This window comes from Halichoerus grypus, chromosome 7 (assembly GCF_964656455.1).
Source record: "Halichoerus grypus chromosome 7, mHalGry1.hap1.1, whole genome shotgun sequence".
Classification (NCBI taxonomy): Eukaryota; Metazoa; Chordata; class Mammalia; order Carnivora; family Phocidae; genus Halichoerus; species Halichoerus grypus.
Window position 1 is genome coordinate 68,842,024 of NC_135718.1, and position 24,794 is coordinate 68,866,817.

At 38.3% G+C, this 24,794-nt stretch overlaps 1 protein-coding gene across 1 annotated transcript in view; it reads left to right on the forward strand.

Moving 5' to 3' along the window:
* Positions 1–3,690: 3,690 nt before the first annotated feature.
* Positions 3,691–24,794, forward strand: part of TSNAX (translin associated factor X) — a 32,843-nt gene continuing 11,739 nt past the window's right edge. The window contains exons 1-4 of the mRNA XM_078077708.1: positions 3,691–3,893; positions 4,357–4,461; positions 6,781–6,895; positions 9,825–9,955. Of these exons, the coding sequence (XP_077933834.1) occupies positions 3,878–3,893; positions 4,357–4,461; positions 6,781–6,895; positions 9,825–9,955 (367 nt within the window). The 5' untranslated portion in view covers positions 3,691–3,877. The remainder of the gene's footprint in view (positions 3,894–4,356; positions 4,462–6,780; positions 6,896–9,824; positions 9,956–24,794) is intronic.

A 24,794-nucleotide genomic window follows, 5' to 3' on the forward strand; every position in this document is an offset into this window, starting at 1 on the left:
TATTGCCAGGCATAAATTAGGCATGGAAATATTTGTGAAGATTATCAGATCTGTAAGGTTAAAGTACTTCACATCTTTTTATAGATTATTAAAAATAAATTTAAGCCACATTGTTTAATGCTCTTCTTAAGTATGTCTATATATCTACATGTATATACCTATAGGATTTAAAATGAATGTTTCCATCACTCTTTCCAAAAAAAATTTTAAACAGCTTTATTAAGATACACTTCACTTATTTACAATTCATTCATCTAAAGTGACAAATTCAATAGTTTTAAATATATTCACAGATATGTGCAACCATCATCACAATTTTAGAATATCTTTATCACCTAAAAAAGAAACCCCATATACTTTAGCTATCCTTCTACTCCTCTGCTCCATCTCATGCCTCTCAACCCAAGAAACTGTAAATCTACTTTGTATAGATCTGTGTATTCTAAACATTTCAAATAAATGGAATCATATAATACGTGATCTTTTGTGATGGGCTTATTTCACTTAGTATGTTTTCAAGGTTCATTCATATTGTTAGCATGGATAGTATCTCATTCCTTTCTATTGCTAAACAGTATTCTATTGTAGAGATGTTTCACACTTTGTTTACATATTAATTTGTTGCTGGACATTTGGCTGGTTTCCACCTCTTCATTATTGTGAATAGTGCTGCTATGAACTTTCATGTACAGGGTATACACTTAGCAGTGGAATTATTGGGTCATATGATAAATCCATGTTTAACTTTTTGAGACTGCCAAACTGTTTTCTTACAGTGGCTACACCGTTTTACATTCCTACCAGCAATGAGAGTTCCAATTTCTTCATATCTCCACTAACACTTGTTATTTATTAAAAAAAATTTTTTTTATTATAGCCATCCTCCTGATTGTGGTCTCTCATTGTGATTTTGCCCATCCCTTTTTATTCCCTCAAATACCAGCTTTCCCTCCAGTAAAGAACTGGAAGGAAAATAATTTTCTCCTACTATATCCTAGAATTGCTTGAAAAATAAATCTGTGAATTGGTATGTATACACTTCACAATACCACTTCAGACCCTATAGATAGCTTTTAAATATTATGGTTATTTTAAAAATGGTCACTCGAGATTCTGGCAATTTCCCATACCCCCCCTCCCCCGAATTTATTTAACAGCTATGTAATAAGATAAAGGCTAACATAGAAAATATCTTGGGAACCTGTATTTCTTCTCTTAGGTGATTATATGCTTTTTAAAAACCTCAATCCAATTTTGATATCAGATTTTTTTTCCTATAAAGGTGACAAATGTGAGAATTTATAAAAACAGGTGCGCTGGAAAGCTTACAGTTTTATTCAGAGTCAAATGTGGGCAATTAAAATGCAACAAGAGGAGGAGGAGGAAGGAAAACCTTTCCAAAAAGTAAGGTCTCACCAAAAATGTTTACCTTCCGCTTCCCAACTTGGGGTGGTAGTTTTCCTTTAAAAACAAACAAAAATATGTTTTGCCAAATACCAAAATTATGTGTATGCATCTGAAGCAACGAAACAAGAAGACAGGGCGCCTGGGTGGCTCAGTTGGTTAAGCGACTGCCTTCGGCTCAGGTCATGATCCTGGAGTCCCGGGATCGAGTCCCGCATCGGGCTCCCTGCTCGGCGGGGAGCCTGCTTCTCCCTCTGACCCTCCTGCCTCTCATGCTCTCTGTCTCTCGTTCTCTCTCTCTCAAATAAATAAATAAAAAAAACAAAAAAACAAGAAGACAAGGTGGAGATGCCTTCTGCAGGTTACCAGAGCTTGAAAGGTATTTCCTGACAAAGGAGCAGCTGCAGATGGGACACCAGGCAAAACTGCATATGCAAATAAGTGCTGGGAAAGTGTCCCTGGGATTCACCTCCTTTGGTTACTTTGAGAAGTCATTACAGGTTATGAAACTTTGTGTTCTAATGCAAACAGGTATGGGAAGCAGTGAAAAGCAGTTCAAGTAACACAGCTGTAGTTAAACACCTGAACAGTAGTGGTGGCTGGAGAAAGAAATATGGCTGATCCAGGTTTTGGACAGTTGGGGTCTTCAGAGCTGCTATTCCAGTAGAATTAGGAAAAAATACCCTTTTCTCAGACTGGTATAATAAATATTGACCCTAAAAATGGTAAGTTACTGGCTTCCTTGGACCTAGAGGGAGTCACATGAAAATGATTCTATTTATATCAGAGGATCCACCCCCCCCACCTCCCCTGGTCAATTTCTCTCTAATCAGAAAAGGGGGATACTGGTGGATGTCAGCAGGCTCAGACCTCCCACAAACTCGGAATTATTTTCCCCAAATCTACAAAGCAAGAGTCCTGAGTAGCCTATTTTATCCGCAAGGAAATTGTTTAATCAATTCATATATTTGAAGAGCTGCAAAGAAATGGATGGGTGGTGGCTACTTTCTTGCTTCAGAGTTGGGAGAGACTCTAGACATAAGCCAGAGCAGAAAACCTTCCTACTACACACTCTCGTCTCGGGTTTGAAAATACCACCGTATTCTAGCCAAACTGTTTCATTTACTATTCCTTTATTCCTAAATTAACGAGGAGGTATTAACAAGGACTGTGTGTACAATAAGTGCCCACAATATGGTGACTATTAAGAGACAGCGTAATAAAATATACTCGTGTTTTCCCCACTAGACCTAGGCCACCCAATTTACCAAGCCCTACCCTGGGTTTATATCTAGAAGATGCTGGATTGCTACTTAGTTACCCATCCTGATGATGGGAAGCGCATTCTTCAACAAACACACTGGCTTACAGGCGCTGTGGGTTCCGGGGGTGCGGGGGGGGGGGGGCTTATAAAATGCATAAAGTCTAATAAGATATGGCAGTACCTGCCCCAAATAAAAAGCTCACAACTTGGTGGTGCACACCTGTTATTACCAACCTCTCTTCTTTTTTGGAGCACGACGCTGGAAAAGGGTATGATGGCTAATGTTTAATTGAGCATTTACTATGCGAAAGGACATTCTTCAGGGAGCCTTCGTATTAACTCCATTTGGTTCTCAAATAAGCCTACGACGCAGGTACTATTCTATCCCTATTGCACAGATAAACAGGACAGAGGTTAATTACCCGCAAGGTCACACACCCGTGAAACGGAGTAAAGCGAGACCCCGCGGAGTGGGAGGCGCAGAAGGGCGGGCAGGGGCAGGGGGAGGAGCATAGAGGGCGGGCTTTACCTTCGTCAGGACGCCGCTAACGCCATCCGCTCACTGATTTGCATATCCCCATCTCTTTACCTGCTAGCGTCACCGGTAGGGCTGGAAACCCTCCGTAGGGTTCGGCCTCGATCCTGAGAAGACCTTCCCATAGGCGATGGAGGGTTCGCTTCTTCCTCACAGCCTGGTCGGGAGAGCCGGAGGGCCGGTTCCCGCAGGCGAACTACAACCCCCATTACTCCCCGCGCGGAAGGCTGGGTCCACGCGGAGGGAACGTGGGGGTGTTCCAAAGATGCCTTGAGGGGGAAAAAAAAAAAATCACGTATATCTTCCGCCGCCTTTCTACCTTCACACAGGCCTCGCCTCCATCATCTGTTTTATCAACAGAGCGTGCAATGAAGCGTGTAGAGTCGCTCTGTCTTCAGGCGCAGCAGAGGGCAGGCACGACGACGGCGCGCGGGCGCGAGGTCCCCGGGCCGCGCGCGGGGCGGAGCCAGTGGCGGTGGGGCCGGGGCGCAGGCCGGAAGTGTGCGAGGGCGGAGGAAGAGGCGTGAGTGGCTGCGGGCGCGCGCTTCCGGGCAGTGCGTCGACGTCGGCGGGCTGCAAAGGGGTCCTCGGAAGGCTCTCCGGCCAGCACCTTACGCATTCCGCTGGCTGCAAGGCCCTCAGTCTCCGTTCATCTCGCAGTAGGCCGTGACGACATGAGCAGCAAAGAAGGTGGCGTCCTCAGCGGCCCTGGGCGTTATTTTGTCAGAGGGGGCGGATCTCCATCCTTTTTGTCGGATTTTCCACTTCTCTTCACCCTTGAGGGATGCCCTCTCCCCATACAGGCTCAGGGACGGTGGCCCCGGTGATTTCCTGGCCACATTGGTCTTCTTTACACCTCGCCTTTTTTTTTTTTTTAAATCCTCGAGCTGTATTTTTTAATCTTAGTTCGGTAATTGCTCCACCTTGTGCCAGATCAGGGAAGCCATTGGTGGAGGCCCGGGTGAGGTGAGCTTAAGGTTTGGGGGGAAAAAAGGCAGGGCTGTTGTTCTGTCAGTCCGCTGAGAGAGCCTCTAAGGCGAGGGCCCCGTGGGCGCTGGTTTGAGAGAAAGGAAGGGGTTAGCAGACCTTACGTTTTGTCAGCTCTTGATGGTGGAAGAGTCCTACCCAACTTTTTTCTCCTTCTCTACGTAAGGATCAGGAGGGTTCAGGAAAAGGAAGCATGACAATTTCCCACATAACCAGAGAAGAGAAGGGAAGGATGTTAATTCATCTTCACCTGTGATGTTGGCCTTCAAATGTAAGTTCTCTGTAACGGAAGTTGGCGAAGGGAAGAGGACGAAAGAGGTTGTAGCGAGGATAATTTAGGCATGTTGTGCACACAAAAGAACAGTCCGTCAGAATGTGAGATATGCCTGTGTGACTCTTTTTTACTTTTCCTGGAGGTTTGCTAGGGTGCTGGGTCTGCCATTAAAGTCGAGATCACTCAAGTGTTGACTTTTTTTTATTACAGTTCTACAGGTAAACATTAGTTAACTAACATCAGAAATGCCACATAACTAAAAATTACTGTGTACCCGGTATACAAATATGTATCAGCTGTATATGTCAGGTATATATACACACACATATATTTGATTAGTTGACTCTTAAGCATGTATTGGTTTTGTTTCCTCAACTAGACTTTTGAAGACAGGGATTACAATTTTTGTTTTGACTGTTAACACTTTGCACAGAGTGGGAACTCATCTATTAGTAAATCATATACATGTTAAATACACACTATACATATATAATGTGTATGTGTGTGTATATATGTTACAGTCCTCCTTTTAACTTGGTCAAGTTGCTCCTCATTTCAAAACAAAACATAAAACAAAATTCTACTTCCTGTCATTCTGGATCCACCCTCCTATAGCTTATGGCTTCTGTGGTTCAGGAACCTGAGAATGCCTGAGCTGTTGATTCTAACTCCCACTTATCTGAAGGCTGGATTGGGGCCGGAGGATCCACAGCAATTGACAAGTTAGGCCGTCTGCCAACAACCAGCTCTCAGTCCTCACATGGAGCCCCCCATTGTGCTACTTGAGTGTCCTAACGTCATGGCATCTAGCTTCCCCAGTTAGCAAGGAGGAAACCACAATCTCCTTATGTCCTGATCATAATACATGGTCACTTTTGCTACATTCTGTTTGTTAGAAATGAGGCAATTTAAAAACTGCTTCATGTTTAAAGGGAAGGGAATTAGGTTCCACCTTTTGAAGGGAGTCTCAAATAATTTCTGGGCATATTTTAAAACCGCTGCACCTACAGTGATCTTAAAAGGTATAAGACAACTTGTAATCGAGAGTGTATTGATAAAATTGTATACACAGTGGAGAAAATGAAGTGGGCCAGGTATTCCCTATCCTTATACTCTGACACACCCTATACAGAGCTGCTTGTTTCCAAGCATATGTTGCTTTTGTATGTTTCTGTTTGCCTTTTCACACATAGTTCTTTAAGCTCGAGATTGCTTCTAAATTGCTGCCCCCATTGTCCGTCTGGTGCACTATGGTTTTCTTCATGACCTAGCTCAAGTATCTTCTTCCTTGGAAGCTGTTTTGATTTTTCTTTCAAGCAGATTTATTGACAGACATTGCATTTATTCATTATCCATCCATTTAGTTATGAAGTATTTATTGAGCGTCTACTCTAGAATGTGTTAGTAGTAAACAAGAAAAATGTGGTTCCTGCTTTCGTGAACCTTTACATATATTTATTATGTATTTTATTTATTTGTTTACATGTTTGTCTTTAACTGGACTATGCTTGAGGATAGGAATTGTCTTATTTAACTTTGTAATCATAGTATCTAATTCACAATGGTCATTAATATTTATAATAAATAATGAAAGCTTTTGATTGCCTTTAAGTATCAGGCAAAATCCCAGCTTAATTATTATCTCAGTAATAAAAGAGCAGATGTATTTGGTCCTTGTCAACCTGTTAATTTGGTTAATAGTTTACTCAAGTTCTGGGTTTTTTTAATTCATGCAAAATACATCTCTGTACTCCCTGTAGGACAGGCAGTTTGGTAGGTCTTTGGCATGACAGTGCTTCTGAAGGAAAGTGGTGACTAATTAAGAGTTAAGTGGTTTATGGGTATTTCAGTGACTGGGGCTTGGAAATTCAGAAAGTTAATGTCCTTAAAAGTTATAAACTTTTAATTAAAAAAAATCCAGGTTTTTGTGGGGAGAGATAATATTGCATGTGGTAGGGTGATTAAAAAAAAGTTAGGTAACTTAGGTAGTTGGAAGTAATTTTTGTAAGTCTGTGATAATTCTATGATAACAATCTCATATTTACTAGATGAGGTGTTTTTGTTTTTGTTTTTAACAATATATACATCTTACTGTGAGGCTGTGAGTGGTAAAACCCAGTTAAAGCATACCTGTGTTTAAAGAAAGAATATTTTGGTTACTAGCAGTCTTTGATTTCCAGATACTTTAAAAATAAATGAGATGATATGCTCTTCATTTTTATAAAGTAAGAGTTGCTTTATTGTGCGTAACAGTGCTGTTTGATAGGCTTGAAGCATAGAATGTGCATGCTTATGGTTGTAATAATGTGTTGTTAGCATTTCAGCAGGAACTTGATGCAAGACATGACAAATATGAGAGACTTGTGAAACTTAGTCGGGATATAACTGTTGAAAGTAAAAGGACAATTTTTCTCCTCCACAGGATTACAAGGTGAGTAAATATCTTAAAAATTTGTTACAGTTGCATACAGTTTGATATGTACTATGTATTTTGTAATGCTTTATACCTCAGTGGACAGTAACTTGCTGTTAGAATATTCCATGATTTATTCTATGAACCCTGGGATCAGAAGAAGTTAGCAGCAAGTAGATTTTTTTTTTTTTAAGAGAGTCAGCCAGCATGAGCTGAGGGGGAGGGGAAAAGGGAGAGGGAGAGAGAGAATCTTAAGCAGGCTCCATGCGCACTGTGGAGCTAATGTGGGGCAGTCCCACAACCCTGAGATCATGACCTGAGCCAAAAACCAAGAGACACCCAGTGGACTGAGCCACTTAGGCATCCCAGTAGCAAGTAGGTTTTAAGAATAAATATTTTAATCAGTATAGGAAGGGAAAGTTCTTATTTTCAGAGCAGCTAGGGATTTTGTGTTAAGATCACTCAGTGATACAGGTGTTTGTGAAAATATTAAATTTCTAATGGTTTATTAGAGCCCGTTAAAGCTTTACTAGTTGATACATGCAAAATTTTATATTAGATCAGTGTTGAAATCTGCTTTATTTATCTTCCTATTCATTGTTTAACTCATTGCAATCTGCTTTTCTGCCTCACAACTATTGAAATTGCCCAGTTACTCTCCTATTGCTAAATCTAGTGCATACTCTTCTTATTTTACATTTTTGTAGCATATGATACTATTGACTGCTTAATTCTTCTTTAGAACTTTCTTTTCCTTCAGCTCTGAGACATCTTTTCTTTGAAATTTCTTTCTGTAAGATTATTTTACTTTATTTTTCTTTTTTTTTTTTTTTTTTTTTAAAGATTTTATTTATTTATTTGAGAGAGCGAGAATGAGAGAGAGAGACAGCGTATGAGAGGGAGGAGGGTCAGAGGGAGAAGCAGACTCCCCGCTGAGCAGGGAGCCCGATGCGGGACTCGATCCCGGGACTCCAGGATCATGACCTGAGCCGAAGGCAGTCGCTTAACCAACTGAGCCACCCAGGCGCCCTTACTTTATTTTTCTAGGTAGGCTCTGTATATATCCTGGATTCCTTGGTTGCAAATAAAAGAAACCAGCTTATGAGGCGCCTGGTGGCTCAGTTGGTTAAGTGTCCAACTCTTGGTTTTGGCTCAGGTCGTGCTCTCATGGTCAGGAGATCGAGCCCCATGTTGGGCTCTGCACTCGGGTGGAGTCTGCTTGAGATCCTCTACTTCTGTCCACCCCCCCCCGCCCCCGCTCATGTGCGTATATGTTCGCTCTCAAATAAATAAATAAAATTAAAAAAAAAAAAAGGAAAGAAACCAGCTTAAACTACCCTAAGCAGAAGAGGGAAATGAATTACAGAGATTCAGGAATATCTTATGAATGCAGCTAGGTATCTCTATCTTCCATCTTTGCTTCATGTTTACTTCCTATTTCATTTAATTGGCTTTCTTTGCTTCTCTGTTTTACCTGAGATTAGAAGGTGCTCACCCGCTAACTAACTCCCAAAGAGAGACTCTTGTTAAAAATTATAAATGCCTTTAGAAGGATTTACAGTGTATGTCTTATAAAGTGTTTAAGGAAGTCCAGATATAATTTATCATCTTTTTATTATTAAAAATATTACTGGGGGCATGGGGGTGGCTCAGTCAGTGAAGCCTCTGCCTTTGGCTCAGGTTATAATCTCCGGGTTCTGGGATCGAGCCCCGCATCGGGCTCCCCACTGAGCGGGGAGCCTGCTTCTCCCTCTCCCCCTCCCCCTGCTTGTGCTCTCTCTCGCACTGTCTCTCTCTGTCAAATGAATAAATAAAATCTTTAAAAAAAATATTACTGGGGCGCCTGGGTGGCTCAGTTGTTAAGCATCTGCCTTCGGCTCGGGTCATGATCCCGGGGTCCTGGGATCGAGCCCCGCGTCGGGCTCCCTGCTCCGCGGGAGGCCTGCTTCTCCCTCTCCCACTCCCCCTGCTTGTGTTCCCTCTCTCGCTGTATCTCTCTCTGTCAAATAAATAAAAAAAAAAAAAAAAAAAAAATATATTACTGAAGTATTCTAGTCACTCATTTACAACTTTTTTTTCATTTACAACTTTTAAGATAATGTGCTAATAGTTTAATTTTTATACTATTTTATTTATTTTATTCTATTAAGTGGAAGTGAATTTGCCATACATAGATTTACTGGAATGTGGCACTGTTAACTTTGTTTTATCTTACCTGACTCTAAAATTAGTTTTTGCTTATTTTTTTAATGAGTTCTCAGCTTATATTACAGAAAGATTTTAAGTTATTCTTGAACTTGAGCTTGTATTATGGAAAGAAGCAACACTGTTTCGACTAATTATGAACACTTTTTCAATACAAATTGCAATTTTAAAAGAATTGGCATCAGTATGCAGCAGTTTAAGAAATAATAGAACTGTGACAGGGGATCTTAATATTTTAGAAAAAGCCATGTTATTGTGTAAAGTCATCTTTTAAGTATTTCTCCCATCAAAAACAGTACATTGTTACAGTAAACTTAGAAAGTTATAATCTTTAGGAAAATAATAAATTGTATAAAAGTAAAGATACTGAATGAAAGAAGTCAGTCACAATACCCAAAGACAGCTACTGTAAGTGGGCAGATTTCATATTTTATACACATATTTTATATATATATATACATATATATGTATTATTATTATTATTATTATTTTTAAAGCTCTTTGCCCAATGTGAGGCTTGAACTCCTGACCCTGAGATTAAGAGTCGCATGCTCTACTAACAGCCAGCCAGGCATCCCTGATTTTACGTATTTCTAATAAAATATAATTGTGGTTTTGAGTTAGAAGCATCCAGATACAATATTTATTTAGCCCTGTGTTCATTGGTATTTAGATTATTTCAGTTTTTCACTAACAAAGCATCTGGCTGATATTCTAAAAGTTCCCAATATCTTGATTATAGTGCTCCTGATACGGAAGAGATATTGACTGATTCAGAAATTAAATTGGATGGTGTTAGACAAAAGATATTGCAAGTAGCCCAAGAGCTCTCAGGAGAAGACATGCATCAATTTCATAGAGCCATTACTACAGGTAAGTGTAGGTTCACTTCAGTGGTAATATTAAAAAAAAAAAAAACAGCAGTGTGTTACATGATTAATGTGTGAGTTGCATGAATTTTAATTGACACTTGGTGAAATGTTATTGGCTTTAAAAATTGGGATTTTGGAATAATAATATAAAGATAATCCAAAAACATTTAATTGGCTTTATTATTCCAATTATGTAGAATAGTCATTGATAGATTTTAATAAAGTCATTGAAAAAACAGACCTAACAGAATGAACTGTATTCTTGATTGTGTAGGGTGTATTTAGACAGGGCACATCTCATTTCCCACTGTGGGTATATCTCTCTGGTGGTTCTGAGTTTCAATTTAAGTAGGCTTATAAAAGAGAATATATTGCCTAGCCAGGTGGACCCAGCATCTCATAATTGTGACTCCATACTGGAATTTTAGGATAGTACTGGGTTTTATATAAACACAAATCACTTTATATATATACACAGATCGGTCACATAAATATTTAAAGTATGTGGTTCTTTTCATCCTTTTCTTAATGTGAATTCATTGACAGGAGAGATACTATATAATTCAAAAAGGTAAAGTCAAAGGTTGATTGATATTTATAGAAGAATGTGAAAGTTCTCTGTTTCTATCATATAGCTGATTCCACTGAACTCAGAGCATTTCAGCATGAGAAATGAATTTACGTGGTACCTGCTCAGTGTGTCCGGTTTTGCTATGAATTTATGTGGTACAATATGAATTTATGTGGTAAATGCTCAGTGTGAACATTTATAATTTCAACTTGTTTTTCAGAAATGTCAACCTGTAGTATGTTTAAATGTCTTTTGTTGTTGCTCAGTAATTATATATATAGTTGACCCTTGAACAATGGGTCAGGACTAGGGGTGCTGACTCCTCACACAGCCATAAATCTACATAAAACTTTTGACTCCCCCAAAACTTAACTACCAATAGCCTCTTATTGACTGGAAGTGGTACTGATAATATGAACAGTCTGTTAACACGTTATTTTTTTTTTTTTTTAAGATTTTATTTATTTATTTGACACAGAGACACAGCGAGAGAGGGAACACAAGCAGGGGGAGTGGGAGAGGGAGAAGCAGGCTTCCCCGCAGAGCAGGGAGCCTGATGTGGGGCTCTATCCCAGGACCCTGAGATCATGACCTGAGCCGAAGGCAGACGCTTAATGACTGAGCCACCTAGGCGCCCCTAAAACAAGCCTCTTGAATAAAACATGAGAATATCTTCGTGATCTTGTAGTAGAAAAGATTTTTTTTGAAATGACACTAACATTAACTGATAAAGGATAAATGGATCAATTGGATTTCATTAAAAGTAAGACATCATTTATCAGAAGACATCATTAAAGTGAAAAGGCAAGGTGAAGTCTGAAGAGAAGACACATACATATCTTGGATAAAGGACTCACATAGAGAATATATGAAGAATTCCTACAAATCAACAAGAAGACATGCAATTTTAAAAATTGGGCAGGGGTGCCTGGCTGGCTCAGTGGGCAGAGCTTGTTATTCTTGATCTCTGGGTCATGAGTTCGAGCCCCATGTTGGGTGTAGAGATTACTTTAGAAAAAATGGACAAAAAACTTCAACAGGGCCTCATAATGAATATTCATATGGCTAATAAGCATATGAAAAGGTGCTGAGCATATTCACTAGAGTCATGCAAAGTAAAGCCAAATGAGATACCATTTACTCACCTGCAAGATTAAATTATAAAGGGTGACAATACCACTTTAGAAAGCTTTGGCAGTATTTAGCTAAAAATATGTGTCTACTGCATGATCCCTTCTGGGGATGTACCCAATAGTGAGGCTCATGTCACCAAAAGACACATGCAAGAAAGCTGGTAACAGCTGTAGTGATAATATCCTAAAACTGAAAAATGACCCAAGATGTCCATCAACAGGAGGTTGGATAAATAAATTGTGGTATATTTGTACAGTGTAATAACTACATAGCAATAATAAATGATAAGCATACATGCCAGCAAATATGAATCTCACATACATTCTCTTGGGTGAAATAAGCAGACACAAAGGAGTATCTGCTGTATAATTCCATTTAAGTGACGTTCAAAAAGAGGCAAAATTAATATAAGGAGTTAAAAGGCAGGATAGTGGTTACCTGGGAGTGGAGGTTGGGGGCAGGGGTTATTGATTAGAGGCATGAAGGAACCTTCTGGAGTGATAGAAATGTTTTGTACTTTTAGCTGGGTGGTGTTACATAGTGTACACATATGTAAAAATTCACTGAGTTACATATTTAAGATTTATATAATTTATATAAATTGTAACTCATTTTTTTTTTACAAAGTCACTATTGACAAATTCTTAGTTCCTTTTTCCAGAGCAGTTCTTTATATCAGGAGATCATATCAATAATCTCTTTATGGTATAGGGGTGCCTGGCTGGCTTAGAAGAGCCTGTGACTCTTGATCTTGGGGTTGTGAGTTTGAGCCCCACATTGGGTATAGAGATTAGTTAAATAAATAAAACTTAAAAAAAAGTCTCTTTGTGGCAGTCTTGTGGTGAAAATAAATGCCATGTTTAGTGAAAACAGCTATGCCATTTGTATTGATGATATTCTTTGTCAGAATCCTTTTGGTGAGGTTTCTCTTGGGTACCCTGACATTTCTAGTTGTTAGGCAGGGCAGATAATGTTTTTTGTTTGTTTTGTTTAGATTTTATTTATTTATTTGACAGAGAGAGTGAGAGCATGTGCACAAGCAAGGGGAGTGGCAGGCAGAGGGAGAGGGAGAAGCAGATTCCCCGCTGAGCAGGGAGGCCTATGCTCTTGAGCAAAGGCAGATGCTTTACCCACTGAGCTACCCAGGCACCCCATGGGGCAGATAATGTTTGTGGCAATGTTTGCCTTGTTCTGTTTGATTTCCTGAAATTTTTATCTGCCTCTTCTAGTGGAAGTGGATTGGGAAGGAGGTAAGCTTGAACATCTAGCACATTTCCCTTTGTCAGTTCTCAGGGTTGACTGGAATCCAAAAGTGGCATTTTTAGGCTGCAGGTATGTTATAGATCTTTTCAGGGATATAGATCAGGAGCGGTGGTATTGGGGTGCCTGGCTGGACTTGGTCGGAAAAGCATGTGACTCTTGATCTCAGGCTCCTGAGTTCGAGCCCCATGTTGGGAGTAGAGGTTACTTAAAAAAAAAAAAAAACACAATAAACAGGAGCAGTGGTGTTTATCATTTGTTGATATGTGAGTATTATACTGCCATGAGGAGTCCCAGTGATGTATTGCTATCGTTCCTCCCTGAGAGCTGGAGTAGTAGCTTGAACCATACTAGCGACAGATCCATGGCAGACTTATATTTCAGTCAGAGTGGTCCTGCCATGTATAAATAGGTATGCATGTATAATCCAAAGGGCTACTGGGTGGCGGAATTGGTGGTGGGGAGCAAGTTGGATCTCTCTGTTTCTAGAAAGTCCTTGATCTGAAGAAGCAGTATGGTCTAAATGTCTTACTGCATCTACAGCTTCTAAGTATCCTATTAACTTGGGTAACTAAAGGCAAGAGTTTGAATAACTTCCATAAGCTTGATCATTTTCCTGTTATATCATGCAATAAGCTTATCTTGTAAAAATTCATGGCAATGTAATACATATAATAAAAGCTGGCTACAGTAGTCTTCACTTTTGACTTCAGTCCATGCTTAAAACTTTTGTACTTCTGTAAGAACTGGTATATTTTCCTCACAATGTTGGTGCTTTGTCATGATGATGTGTTTAGATTAAACTTCTCAATTCCATATTAGTTCAAGGTTAAGCCCTGCTAATCCTGATAACTTAAAGTTCTGGTGGGACAGCGTAGATTTGCTTTATTTCGCCCAGTAATCTATTTTGTATGTTCTTTGTCAATGAGTAAAGTGTAAGGAAAGACTTTAAACAAGAGCGAGGACCATATGGATAGTGACATGAAAAGAAACCTAGAAAGTTGCACTTGGCTTTTAGAACAAAACAGAGAAATGAAGAAAAAAGATAAAAGGGACATTTCATTGAATCAATAGAATGTTTCTTAAGTCAGGAAGGAGACAATGGACTCTTGGAAAGAGTTTAGATAGGGCATTAATAAAATGGAAGCAGTCTTCAGATTTTCCCTCTTCAGTGTATCATTGAGGATTATTTGAAGCAATTCCATTTTAGGCCTTTATCTATTTTTTGTAAGTTTTTTTGAAGATTGCCTACTCATGGGTTAAAAATTTAAGGATTCCTTGTATCTCACTTTTCTGTAGTTAAGTCCTTAAAATAAAATGAGATTCTTTGGGGCGCCTGAGTGGCTCAGTCATTAAGCGTCTGCCTTCGGCTCGGGTCCGTGATCCCAGGGTCCTGGGATCGAGCCCCACATCGGGCTCCCTGCTCGGCGGGAAGCCTGCTTTTCCCTCTCCCACTCCCCCTGCTTGGGTTCCCTCTCTCGCTGTGTCTCTCTCTATCAGATAAAAAATCTTAAAAAAAAAAAATGAGATTCTTTAAGCTGAAGCAATAAAATTGTTTTTTTCTTAAAGTTAAGGAATAAAGCGTTAAATACAGAGGTAACTGGGACTTAAAATTTTGCTGACAGGTATTTTGTTTGATAAAATAAGGTTACTTATAATTAGAGTAGCATTAACAATATGATGTTTATGAATAGCTTGCTGCTTGTAATTGTTAAATGCTTGTTTTGGTGTTACTCCAAATAGTTGTTCTTTTGACTTGAAGATAAAACAATTCTGGCATTGAACTAAAGGAGTTCTGTGCTTTTCCTCATTAAGAATAGTGCTAATGGCACGCAGAGCATTTCCCTAAGGGATACTTGTGTGAGCTTAAACATTGAGTATCCTCCTAATAATTGAACAACAACAAAAAGTTAGGTCTGTTTTCTACGCATTTCTTATCAGAGTAGATTGCAGATCGTCCCAAGGGATGGTTAAACAAATGAACGAATAATTAGTTGCTTGAAATAAGTCACTTAAAAAAATATTGGGTTCTGTCATGTTTTTGTTTTGTGTTTTTCTCTTGTTGAAAAATTAACAGTTGGGGGAATATGTTCTCCATCTCAAAGAACAAAAAATTTTTTTTGTTTAGTTTATATCACTCTGATAATGATAAAAATTATCATTTAATTTTGAGACATTTTGGTGTACATAACTAAGTTCAGACCCAAACTAATATTTTAATTCTCCTATTCAGGAATGTGAATGATGGGTTAAGTGGATGTTTTGGGCCAGTTAGAGATTTGTTTTTAAGCTGTTGTTCTTTATGACCTTTGCAGTATCTCTAAGTTATAGATATTCTTACTGCTAAATAAGTGGGAAAATTGAGTTACACAGGAGTTAAGCAACTTGCCCAAGATAAGCTAGTAAGTGGTACCATTGGTTTCTTACCATATGGATTTAATTTATGTATTGACTTTAGAACCTACCTAACTCCTAGTAAAGGTTTAATCTTGCTTTAAGTCCCCTTCCCCCCAATATTAGGGTTTTCCTTACAAACCCAGCACACATTATATAGCTCTTATGTTGCTATTTTTGTCCATAGCACTCAAAACCTTCTGACATACTATGTAGTTTCTTTATATATTATATTGTCTCTCTTTCCTGTATTAGAACGTGGATTCTACAAGTCTCTACAGATGTTGTTGTTGTTCACTGATGTATCCCAGACACATAACAGGTGTTTGATAAATGTTGAAAGAATGAAGAACAAAACTATTTTAAAAGGACTTTTATTTTTTTGTTCAACCAAATCCTTTATCTGATGATTTGCTTTTGCAAATTTTTATTTGACTTTTTGTTCCTTCCAAAAGAAAACGTGTTTCCAGTGGCTGTTACTGATACATGATAGTAGAAACAGGATCAGTATTAATATTTAGGAAATTCTAAACTTTATTATATCAGTACAGAGAAGTTTGATACAGGTTCAGCCTATCAGCAAAATTCAGAAGGCTCACTGAGAAAATGAACTAGGATACGAAGAGTCATAAGCCTTTGTAATGATAGAAGAATTTAGTGACGGGAAAGATACGGTTGAAAATTGAATTTATCTGATTATGTATGAGATTCAGTATGCCAGAGATGTTATGATAAAGCTAAGAACTGAAACAGATGAATAAACCGTGACATTTTGGTGGCTTACCAAAGCAGGAGTTGTTTCTTTCTCACTTTAAAGTCCAGGCTTTGTGATGGTAGTTTGCACGTGCTCTGCCAGCTTAGTCATTCAGGGACCCAGGGTCATGGGGCTCTGGTATTATCAATACATGGTTTCCAAGATGAGCTAGGGCATCAAAATAAAGCCGGTGGGTTGTGGGAAAGAAGAGTGCAGGGTGATGCCTGAGGTGTTTGTGGGCCAGCCCTGCAAAAGATAGATCACGTCTGTCCACATTTTATTGGCCAGTCACGTGGCCACATCTAACTTCAAGGGAGAATGAGAAATATGGTCTCTTCCTGTGCCAAGGATAATGAAATATGTTTGGTGAATAGTCAGTTTTTCTCTGCCCAGTATGGCAATTTGATGTCCATTTGCTTTAGTGGAAATTCCAGGTATATGCGTGATGATGGATTTAAATTTTTTTTCTGAATATATTTTAATTTTGTTTGAAAACATTCATTTTACCTAATTTGAGAATAATTTTATAACTGAAAGAATGGTTAGAGGATACCTAGTCCCGCTACCTCATTTTCTAAACGAGCTTAGTGATGGTATTGGAATTGAAATCTGATTTGTTTCATCTGCTCTGATACATTTTCTGCTAGACCACCTCTTCTCTGATAGCTAGTATTTAGTGCTTTTTCCTATAATTGTTTTTTCCAAAGCCAAAGGCTTTTACTTGACTATCTCAGATCCTATATTTGGTTAAAGAGACTCGTACTTCCGTTAATTTTACCTATACATGTAAGTAAAATAGTTTAAATTTGCATTTAAATGTGAGATGGTTCAGTAGACATTTTTCCTGACTATTTTAATCACAATTTAGGGGTGCCTGGGTGGTTCAGTCAGTTAAGCATCTGCCTTCGGCTCAGGTCATGATCCTGGGGTCCTGGGATCGAGCCCCATGTTGGGCTCTCTGCTCGGTGGGGAGCCCACTTCTCCCTCGCCCTCTGCCTGCCGCTCTGCCTACTTGTTCTCTCTCTGTCAAATGGGTGAATAAAATCTTTTAAAACAAAATCACAATTTAATAAGTGTATATGTCATAGTGCAAACCCCTGTGGTGAATAGTATGACTATGAGGAAGTCTCTGTAGGCATTTTCTGGGTTACAAAAACTCCGTTTGTAAACATTCTTTTAGATAAATGTCTGGTTTGTACAACTTAGACTGTCCAAGTATGAGGTCTTTTAGCCTAGTTTCTCTTTTCACCTTTGAACGTTCCTATTTTCTGAAATCCTGTTTGAGAAAGCTACTTTTTTGAGCTGAGGTCTGTCAGTTGATAAGGATGGAGCTAAGTAGGGAACATGGAAGAGACAACTTCTTGTTTAGTTTTGTACAAATGCACCAAGTCAAAGACCATCTTATTCCACGACAAACTATTTTAATTTAATATGCCTTAATAGGATAAACAGTAGTGTTCCATTAATATAATTTGCCATTACTTAGTTTTTAAAATTTTATTATTTATTTGTTTATTTTTAAAAGATTTTATTTATTTATTTGACAGAGAGAGACACAGCGAGAGAGGGAACACAAGCAGGGGGAGTGGGAGACGGAGAAGCAGGCTTCCCGAGGAGCAGGGAGCCCGATGGGGGGCTCAATCCCAGGACCCTGGGATCGTGACCAGAGCCGAAGGCAGACGCTTAACGACTGAGCCACCCAGGCGCCCCTGCCATTACTTAGAATTATAGTGCATGTTGGGCTATTTCAAAAGAACGGCCTCTTTTAATGTGAGTTAATACACTGCAAAGAAAACAGTAACAGAAAAATCACTGATTTCTTTGAAGAAGTTAGAAAATGTTGTCTAACAAAAATTAATCACCTTCATTCTTTTTTTTTTTTAAGACAAATGATGGCAAATGCATTGTGAGCTTTATTTTTCCAAAGATAATGCCCTCATTCTTATTTTAATTATTCTCATTTCAGTTTAATTCAACAGTTTCAGAGGGCCCTTGTCCAGACACTTATATTATTCCGTATAAATCCTGCAGTGTAGGTAGATGTCTGTTCTTCACAAATAGGAAATTGAAGTGTAGTAAAGTTAATAAATGACCTTAGTTCACACAGCTAATGAGACTGAGTTAGCTTTTGAACCTCATTTCAGGTCTGCCTTTCTTTTATGCCATTCTCATACTTTATTTGGAGGAAGGCTAGAGGCAGGGAGGTAAGGAGGCGTGGTCGTGATTCTAGGTGTGAAATGAATAGAGCCTCCAGGTTGGTGTTAGCAATGTGGATGGAAAGGGAAGAACATACTTAGAGGATATGGTTTTTTAAAATGTGCAAGAGAAAGGAAATAGTCTCAGGACAACCTTTAGGTTTCTGGTTTGGCCAGCTGGTTGTATGGGCATGTTATTTAAGAGAAGAAAACTGGAGGGTGGAATGGGTTTTGGGATGATTAATTGGAAATTATGGGGCATCCAACTAGCTGCCTAATAGGCAATTGGATATATGGGTCTGGAGAACTGATAATACAATACAGGACTGATCTTCAGTTACAGCCTTAGAGTCATCAGCTTATCAGCTGCTGTTGGGTTTATACATATGAATAAAATTATCCAAGGAGAGCATAGGGTGAGAAGAAAGTCAAAGACTTGGTCCTGTGGAACTTTACAGGGAATAGAATATTTGATAGAATAAGATCCCAGAAGAACCAGGAGAGGGTGGGATCCAGAGCTTAGGTGGATTGACAAGCCTTATAGGAGAGGAAAGCCACCTCTTCGGAGATGGGCAGTTAAGGATGGGTATAGAGGTAGGCAGTGGAGGAAATTTTTGCTTAATATCTCTCTTTTTCTGTTGTGTGCTAAAGGAAAAAGGATGGGAGGTGAGGCAGTGGTTTGGAATTGATGGGAGACTGGAGATAAAAGAAGGACTGTGAGGGGAGTGGGGGTCAGAACTTAACCAGGGACATTTATTGTGATTGTTAATCATTTTTGAAAGTTTACCTGATCAATAAATTTGATCTTTTCTGTATAACAGTAGGAGTGAATGAGATAGAAAGTTAGATTAATTTGTGGTTAGGGTTTTGCTAATTAGTTGCAGCAGGATGACAATGGGAGAAGTAGGACAAGATACTCTGCTCAATAAACTACTATGGCCATTTTGGTTGTTAAAAGAATACCTCTGTGTCTGTTGGTAAGTAGTATATTATTAACTGTGATGAGTAGCAAAGTCAATAAATACGAATTTCAACATATCCGGTTTATCTCCTAAGCCAAACAGGCACTGTGATTCCAAGATACTGTAGTAGTTTGTAGTTTGCCATAGTAAAATACCACAGACTGGGTGGCTTAAACAATAGGAATTTATTTTTCCCCATTTCTGGAGCCTTAAAGTCCAATATCAAGGTGTTGGCAGGGGTGGTTTTTTTCTGAGGCCTCTCTCCGGTATAAAGATGGCCCCTTTCTTTCTGTGTCCTCACATGGTCTTTCCTCTGTGCACAGGCATCCCTGGTGTTTGTCTCTCTATGCTAATCTCCTCTTTTTATAAGGACACCAGTCAGGTTGAATTAATCCTCTGAGTTACCAGAGTTAGGGCTTCAGCATATAAATTTGGGGGAGGTACATAGTTAAGCCCATGACCTACTTTCTGGTTTTGTGCAGTGCAGCCAGGGGGCAAGCTGTAAAATTAATAATGTTATTTTGGGGTGGGGAGACTGGGGAGTTGCTTTGAGTTAAGTCCAGAGGTGCAGTTGGGGGGATTTGTGTCGTGCAGCTGATCCCCCCCCTTCTGTAAACCTCTGAAGAAATGCCCTTTCTAAGGGGACAAGCAGGTAGCATTTGGGAAGTCTGCCAGGAACCAGGAATATAAACAGGTGTTTCATGCAAAGCATATTTCCTCAGGTTGCAGTAATAGTCTTTGAGGTAGGTTCAGGAGAGCTTTACTTTAGTTGAGACATACCACCTGATGGTGAGGGGAGAGGTCTGGGGGGAGGAATCTGCCCTAGGTCTTAAAGAATGACCGAAGGACAGCACACCTCTCCCACCTGATAAGTGACATCCAAACCTTTCTCTTTTTCTTCTACTCCCTTTATTTATATCTCTTGGCTAGAGTGGCTAGAGTGAGGATGATGAGAGAGGAACAGAGATTTGATGAGTAGTGGAGAGAGTAGAAGTAGAGACAGGCCTGTGAATCCCCACATAGGCAGGATCCCCAGTCACTGAATGACTGTCATTTTAATGGAGGAAGTCAGGGGAAGAGTTTGATGATGTTATCAAATCATGCCTCAGTGGCTTCATTTAGTTAGAGAAAGACAGATTAAACAAAAGACTTTTCCACCAGCATCTAAAAATCAAGAAACAATTCGATAAGTAACTTATGTTTATATCTTATGGCACTTGGTAAGCAGTTTTATAATAAATATAGTTTAATATAGTAAGACAATAAAAGAATGTATTTAGAATTTGGGGTTTATACTGATCTATATAATAATTTATGTTCCTGTTAAATATTTTGAATATCACTGCAAGGGACAAGGGAGTTGAAAATGCTGACAGGAGATGTTTAAGGGATTACTGTGGTGATTAAGTGAGATAGGAAGAGAATGGGATCCTTTGGTATTAGCAGAGTCCTCTTGGAGGGATTTAGAAGATCCCCAGATTACTATTAACTTTTCTACTCATTCAGGTTTGCTTTTTAAACAGATAAAATTTACTCACTGGGGTGAAGTAGAAAGAGAGCCTTTGCGTCATACAATCCTGGGTTTATGTGTTTGCTCTGATATTCCTTAGATCTGTGACCTTGGAGCATACAGTATACAACCTGTTTGAATTTCAGCTTTCTCACCTGTTATGTGGGAATAGGAATAGCTGCCTCCTGGGTTGATTTGAAAACTGAAGTATGTTTATGGAAGGCATATAACCGTTAACAAATGTTTATTCTCTTCTCTTCTAGAATTTAGCAGAATTAATCTGTAATAGTGTGCTAAATTTTTAAAATTTATTCTCATTTTGGGTTAAAAACTCAGTAGTACTTTCTCAGCATACACTCTTCATTGTTAAAGTAAAAGCCATGCTCAAATAGACAACATCCAAATTAGACAAAATCCAAATTAATGAAATTGTGCTTAAGTTTTACTGTTGGTAGTATAATTGCATGTACTTTATAAGACTAAGGCTTATGGATGTATTTTCAGTGTATAATTTATGTATTTGTGGGTAGATTTTTTTAGCAGAGTGGCATGTGACTCAAACCTGGATCTGACTTGACTTTAACATTTCAGTGATCTAATAAAGCTAACTTCTGAAAAAATTCAGGTGGTAGTCTTAAAAATAGTTATAAATGCAGTTCTAAAAATTGACATGCAATTTATACACCATAAAATTAACCCACTTAAATTGTATAATTCACTGGTTTTTAATATAACCACAAGTTGTACGCTGTTACCACTAATTCCAGAATGTTTTCATCATCCCAAAAGGACACCCCTTACCCATTCGCAGTTACTCCTCATCTTCCTTCCCCCCACGCCAATTTGCCTAAGCCTAGGCAACCACTAATTTACCTCCTGTCTCCATGGATTTGCCTCTTCTGGATATTTCATATAAATAGAATCATACAATATGTGGCCTTTTGTGTCTGGTTTTTGTCATTTAGCATAATGTTTTCAAGGCTCTTATATATGTCGTAGCATGTATCAGAACTTTATTCTTGGGATGCCTGGGTGGCTCAGTCAGTTAAGTGTCTGCCTTTGCCTCAAGTTATGATCCCAGGGTCCTGGGATCGAGTCCCACATCAGGCTCCTTGCTCAGCCGGGAACTTGCTTCTCCCTCTGCCTGCCACTCCCCCTGTTCGTGCATGTGTGCTCTTTCTCTTTGACAAATAAATAAATAAATCTTAAAAAAAAAAAAAACTTTATTCTTTTTTAAGGCTAAATAATATTCCATTGTACATATATACCACATTTTGTTTATCCATTCATCAGTTGATGGACATTTGGGTGTTTCTACTCTTTGGTTATTGTGAACAGTACTGCATTTGTCTACAAGTCTTTGTGTGAACCTCTGCTTTCAGTTTCTTGGGTATATACCTAGGAGTGGAATTGCTGGGTCATATGGCAAGCAATTTTTTAAAACACTGAAAGCTTGGAAAGAGAGTTGAGATGCAAAATTTGAATTTAGAATGAAACATCTGTTTTGTCTGTTTACCTTTATATATGGTTTTTGATGGAGATTTGGACTAGATATATATTGCTTAAATATTATAAGAATAAGTAAAAATAATCAGAAGTCTTTAATTGGGTTTCCTTGTATATGTTCTAATAGGGGAACAAGGAGAAAAATAACAAATTACATAAAAGCAACCTACAGATTTCTCTCTTACTGGCAGCTGATTCTGTAAATAATTCTAGTTGGATTTCGTCCAAGGTAAAAGCAGAAGGGGAAGACATTGTTTGATGGAATATGGCAGTAGGTTGAAATTTTTCACCTTGGGGATTATTCACTGAAAATAGCGGATGTCCTTTTCATCAAGTTGAAACATAACTTGTTTAAACATCCTTTTACCTAGATGTGACCAAAACTGCTTTTCAGTGTTTTGGGCCAGATGTCCTTGAACTTTCTGTGTGGTATATCATGAAACCTAATTGCCATGGAGCAGAAATGGCCACCTCATCTCTGAAGTAACTTTAATCAAACACATTCCAAGGACAACTTAAATAATGACTTTAAATATGCTTGAAAATGCAATGTTTGACAGGCATCCGTATTAAAATAGATTGACACCACAGATGAATTTTGAGGGCTCTTGTTCTGTACCCTCTTTTTTCTCCCATAAAAAATAAATCAGATAACTTTAAGACCTCTAATTCTGAACTTCATCAGTTTGAACTTTAATCTTGTAAGAATATTTCTTTCTTAATGGACTTAAATCCAAAGTACTATAAATTAAGTATAATTAGATTATTCTGAACATTGGAATACCAGATTTTAAAATATTTTTGTCAAAGCACTTACAATTTCATAAAACCAGTGAGGAAGAACAGGGGAAATTATTTTAAAGAATTTACTAAACATTTGAGTCTCTTCTCAAGGTACTTTTGGGGGTGGTGAAAGGAGAAAGTTGTAAAGGCGTCCTTTCCTTCAAAACTCTGTGGTGCAAAAAATAGGTGTTCATAACTCAGAGCTGGCTGAAACATTTAGCTGACGTGTAAGTTTTATGTAATGGGTATGGAGAAATGAGTGATGCCTTGACTGGTCATATCAGAACATTTAAACTTTTTTTATAGGTAGAAAAAGATTTGAGAGAAGGCAGCTTAGGCGCAGAATAGCATGGAGTCATGAAAGTATGGTATGAGAGACTAGAGAATAAAGTTGAACAAAGCACGGAGAATAGCTGAACTGGGGATTTAGTGGGAGAAAAAGTGATTAAAAGTGATTATGTTTTATGTGGAATTGAATGTAAAGAAGCAGGTAAGGTAGGAAGGACATGAACTTTTGAATTAGATATGTTTTTTTATTTTGTGACATGGGTGAATTTCTTAATTTCTCAACGTCTGTGAGCCTCAGTTCATCTATAAAGGAAGAGTAGTAATACAGTCATGTAAGGTTATAATGTACATGGAAAAGATGGATGTAAAGTACCAGATACATTATCTTACGTATAACTGACACTCGGGACTTAGTAAGCTACTACTCATATTTTATTTATATTTTTAAAAAGTCTTGTTGGAGGCTTCTGGTATACATGCAAAAACAATTAAAAGCAGGGATTTGAGCAGATATTTGTATACTCATGTTCATAGCAGCATTATTCGCAATATTCTACCAAAAGGTGGAAGCGACCTAAGTGTCCATTGATGGATGAATGGATAAACAAAATGTCATATGTCCGTATCATGGAATACTCTACAGCCTCAAAAAGGAAGAAAATTCTGACACAATCTACAACATGGATGAACCCTGAGGGCATTGTGCTAACCAAAGTAAGCCGATCACAAAAGGATAAATACTGTACGATTCCTCTTCTATGAGGTACATAGAGTAGTCAAATCCAGAGACTGAAAATAGAATCCTGGTTGTTAGGGGCTTGAGGGAAAGGGGATTGAGAGGTTGTTTAATGGGTATAGAGTTTCAATTTTGTAAAATAACAGTTCTGGAAATAGATGGTTGTGATGGTTGTACAGTAGTGTGAATGAATGCCATGGAACTATGCACTTAAAAATATCCACTTAAAATGGTAAGTTTTATGTTTTTACCTTGTTTGTTGAGTTAAATACTACTTCATATGCATTTATTTTTAAGAATGCAAACACTTTAGCAAAAGCATACTATTAATTTCTATGTCATTTAGCAGTGCTTTGTTCCAGAAGCAAATGACGTTCCTATTTAGTTGCCATATCGTTTAGTTTCACTAAACGGATTTTTTTTTTTTCTGATATTTCAGTAGGAAGAATAGTTCCTACCATTCTGAATTTGAAAATTACCATAGAGATCATTGTGTCTAGTACTTCTGTTTTACAACTGAGGGGCAGACATGGAAGTTGGTTGTACTTAGTTGATTTTATTAACTACAAATCATTAAGAATGTATTCACTGGAACTGTTTTCCATGCTTTGGATTGGCTCAACTGGATAAAATAATTGGACAACTAATGAAGTCAGCCAAATATTTTTTTCCATTCACAGAGGAATATTGTTTTACCATATGTTCTCCTGTGGATAGCTTCTTGGTTAAATAAAGTTTATTAAGATT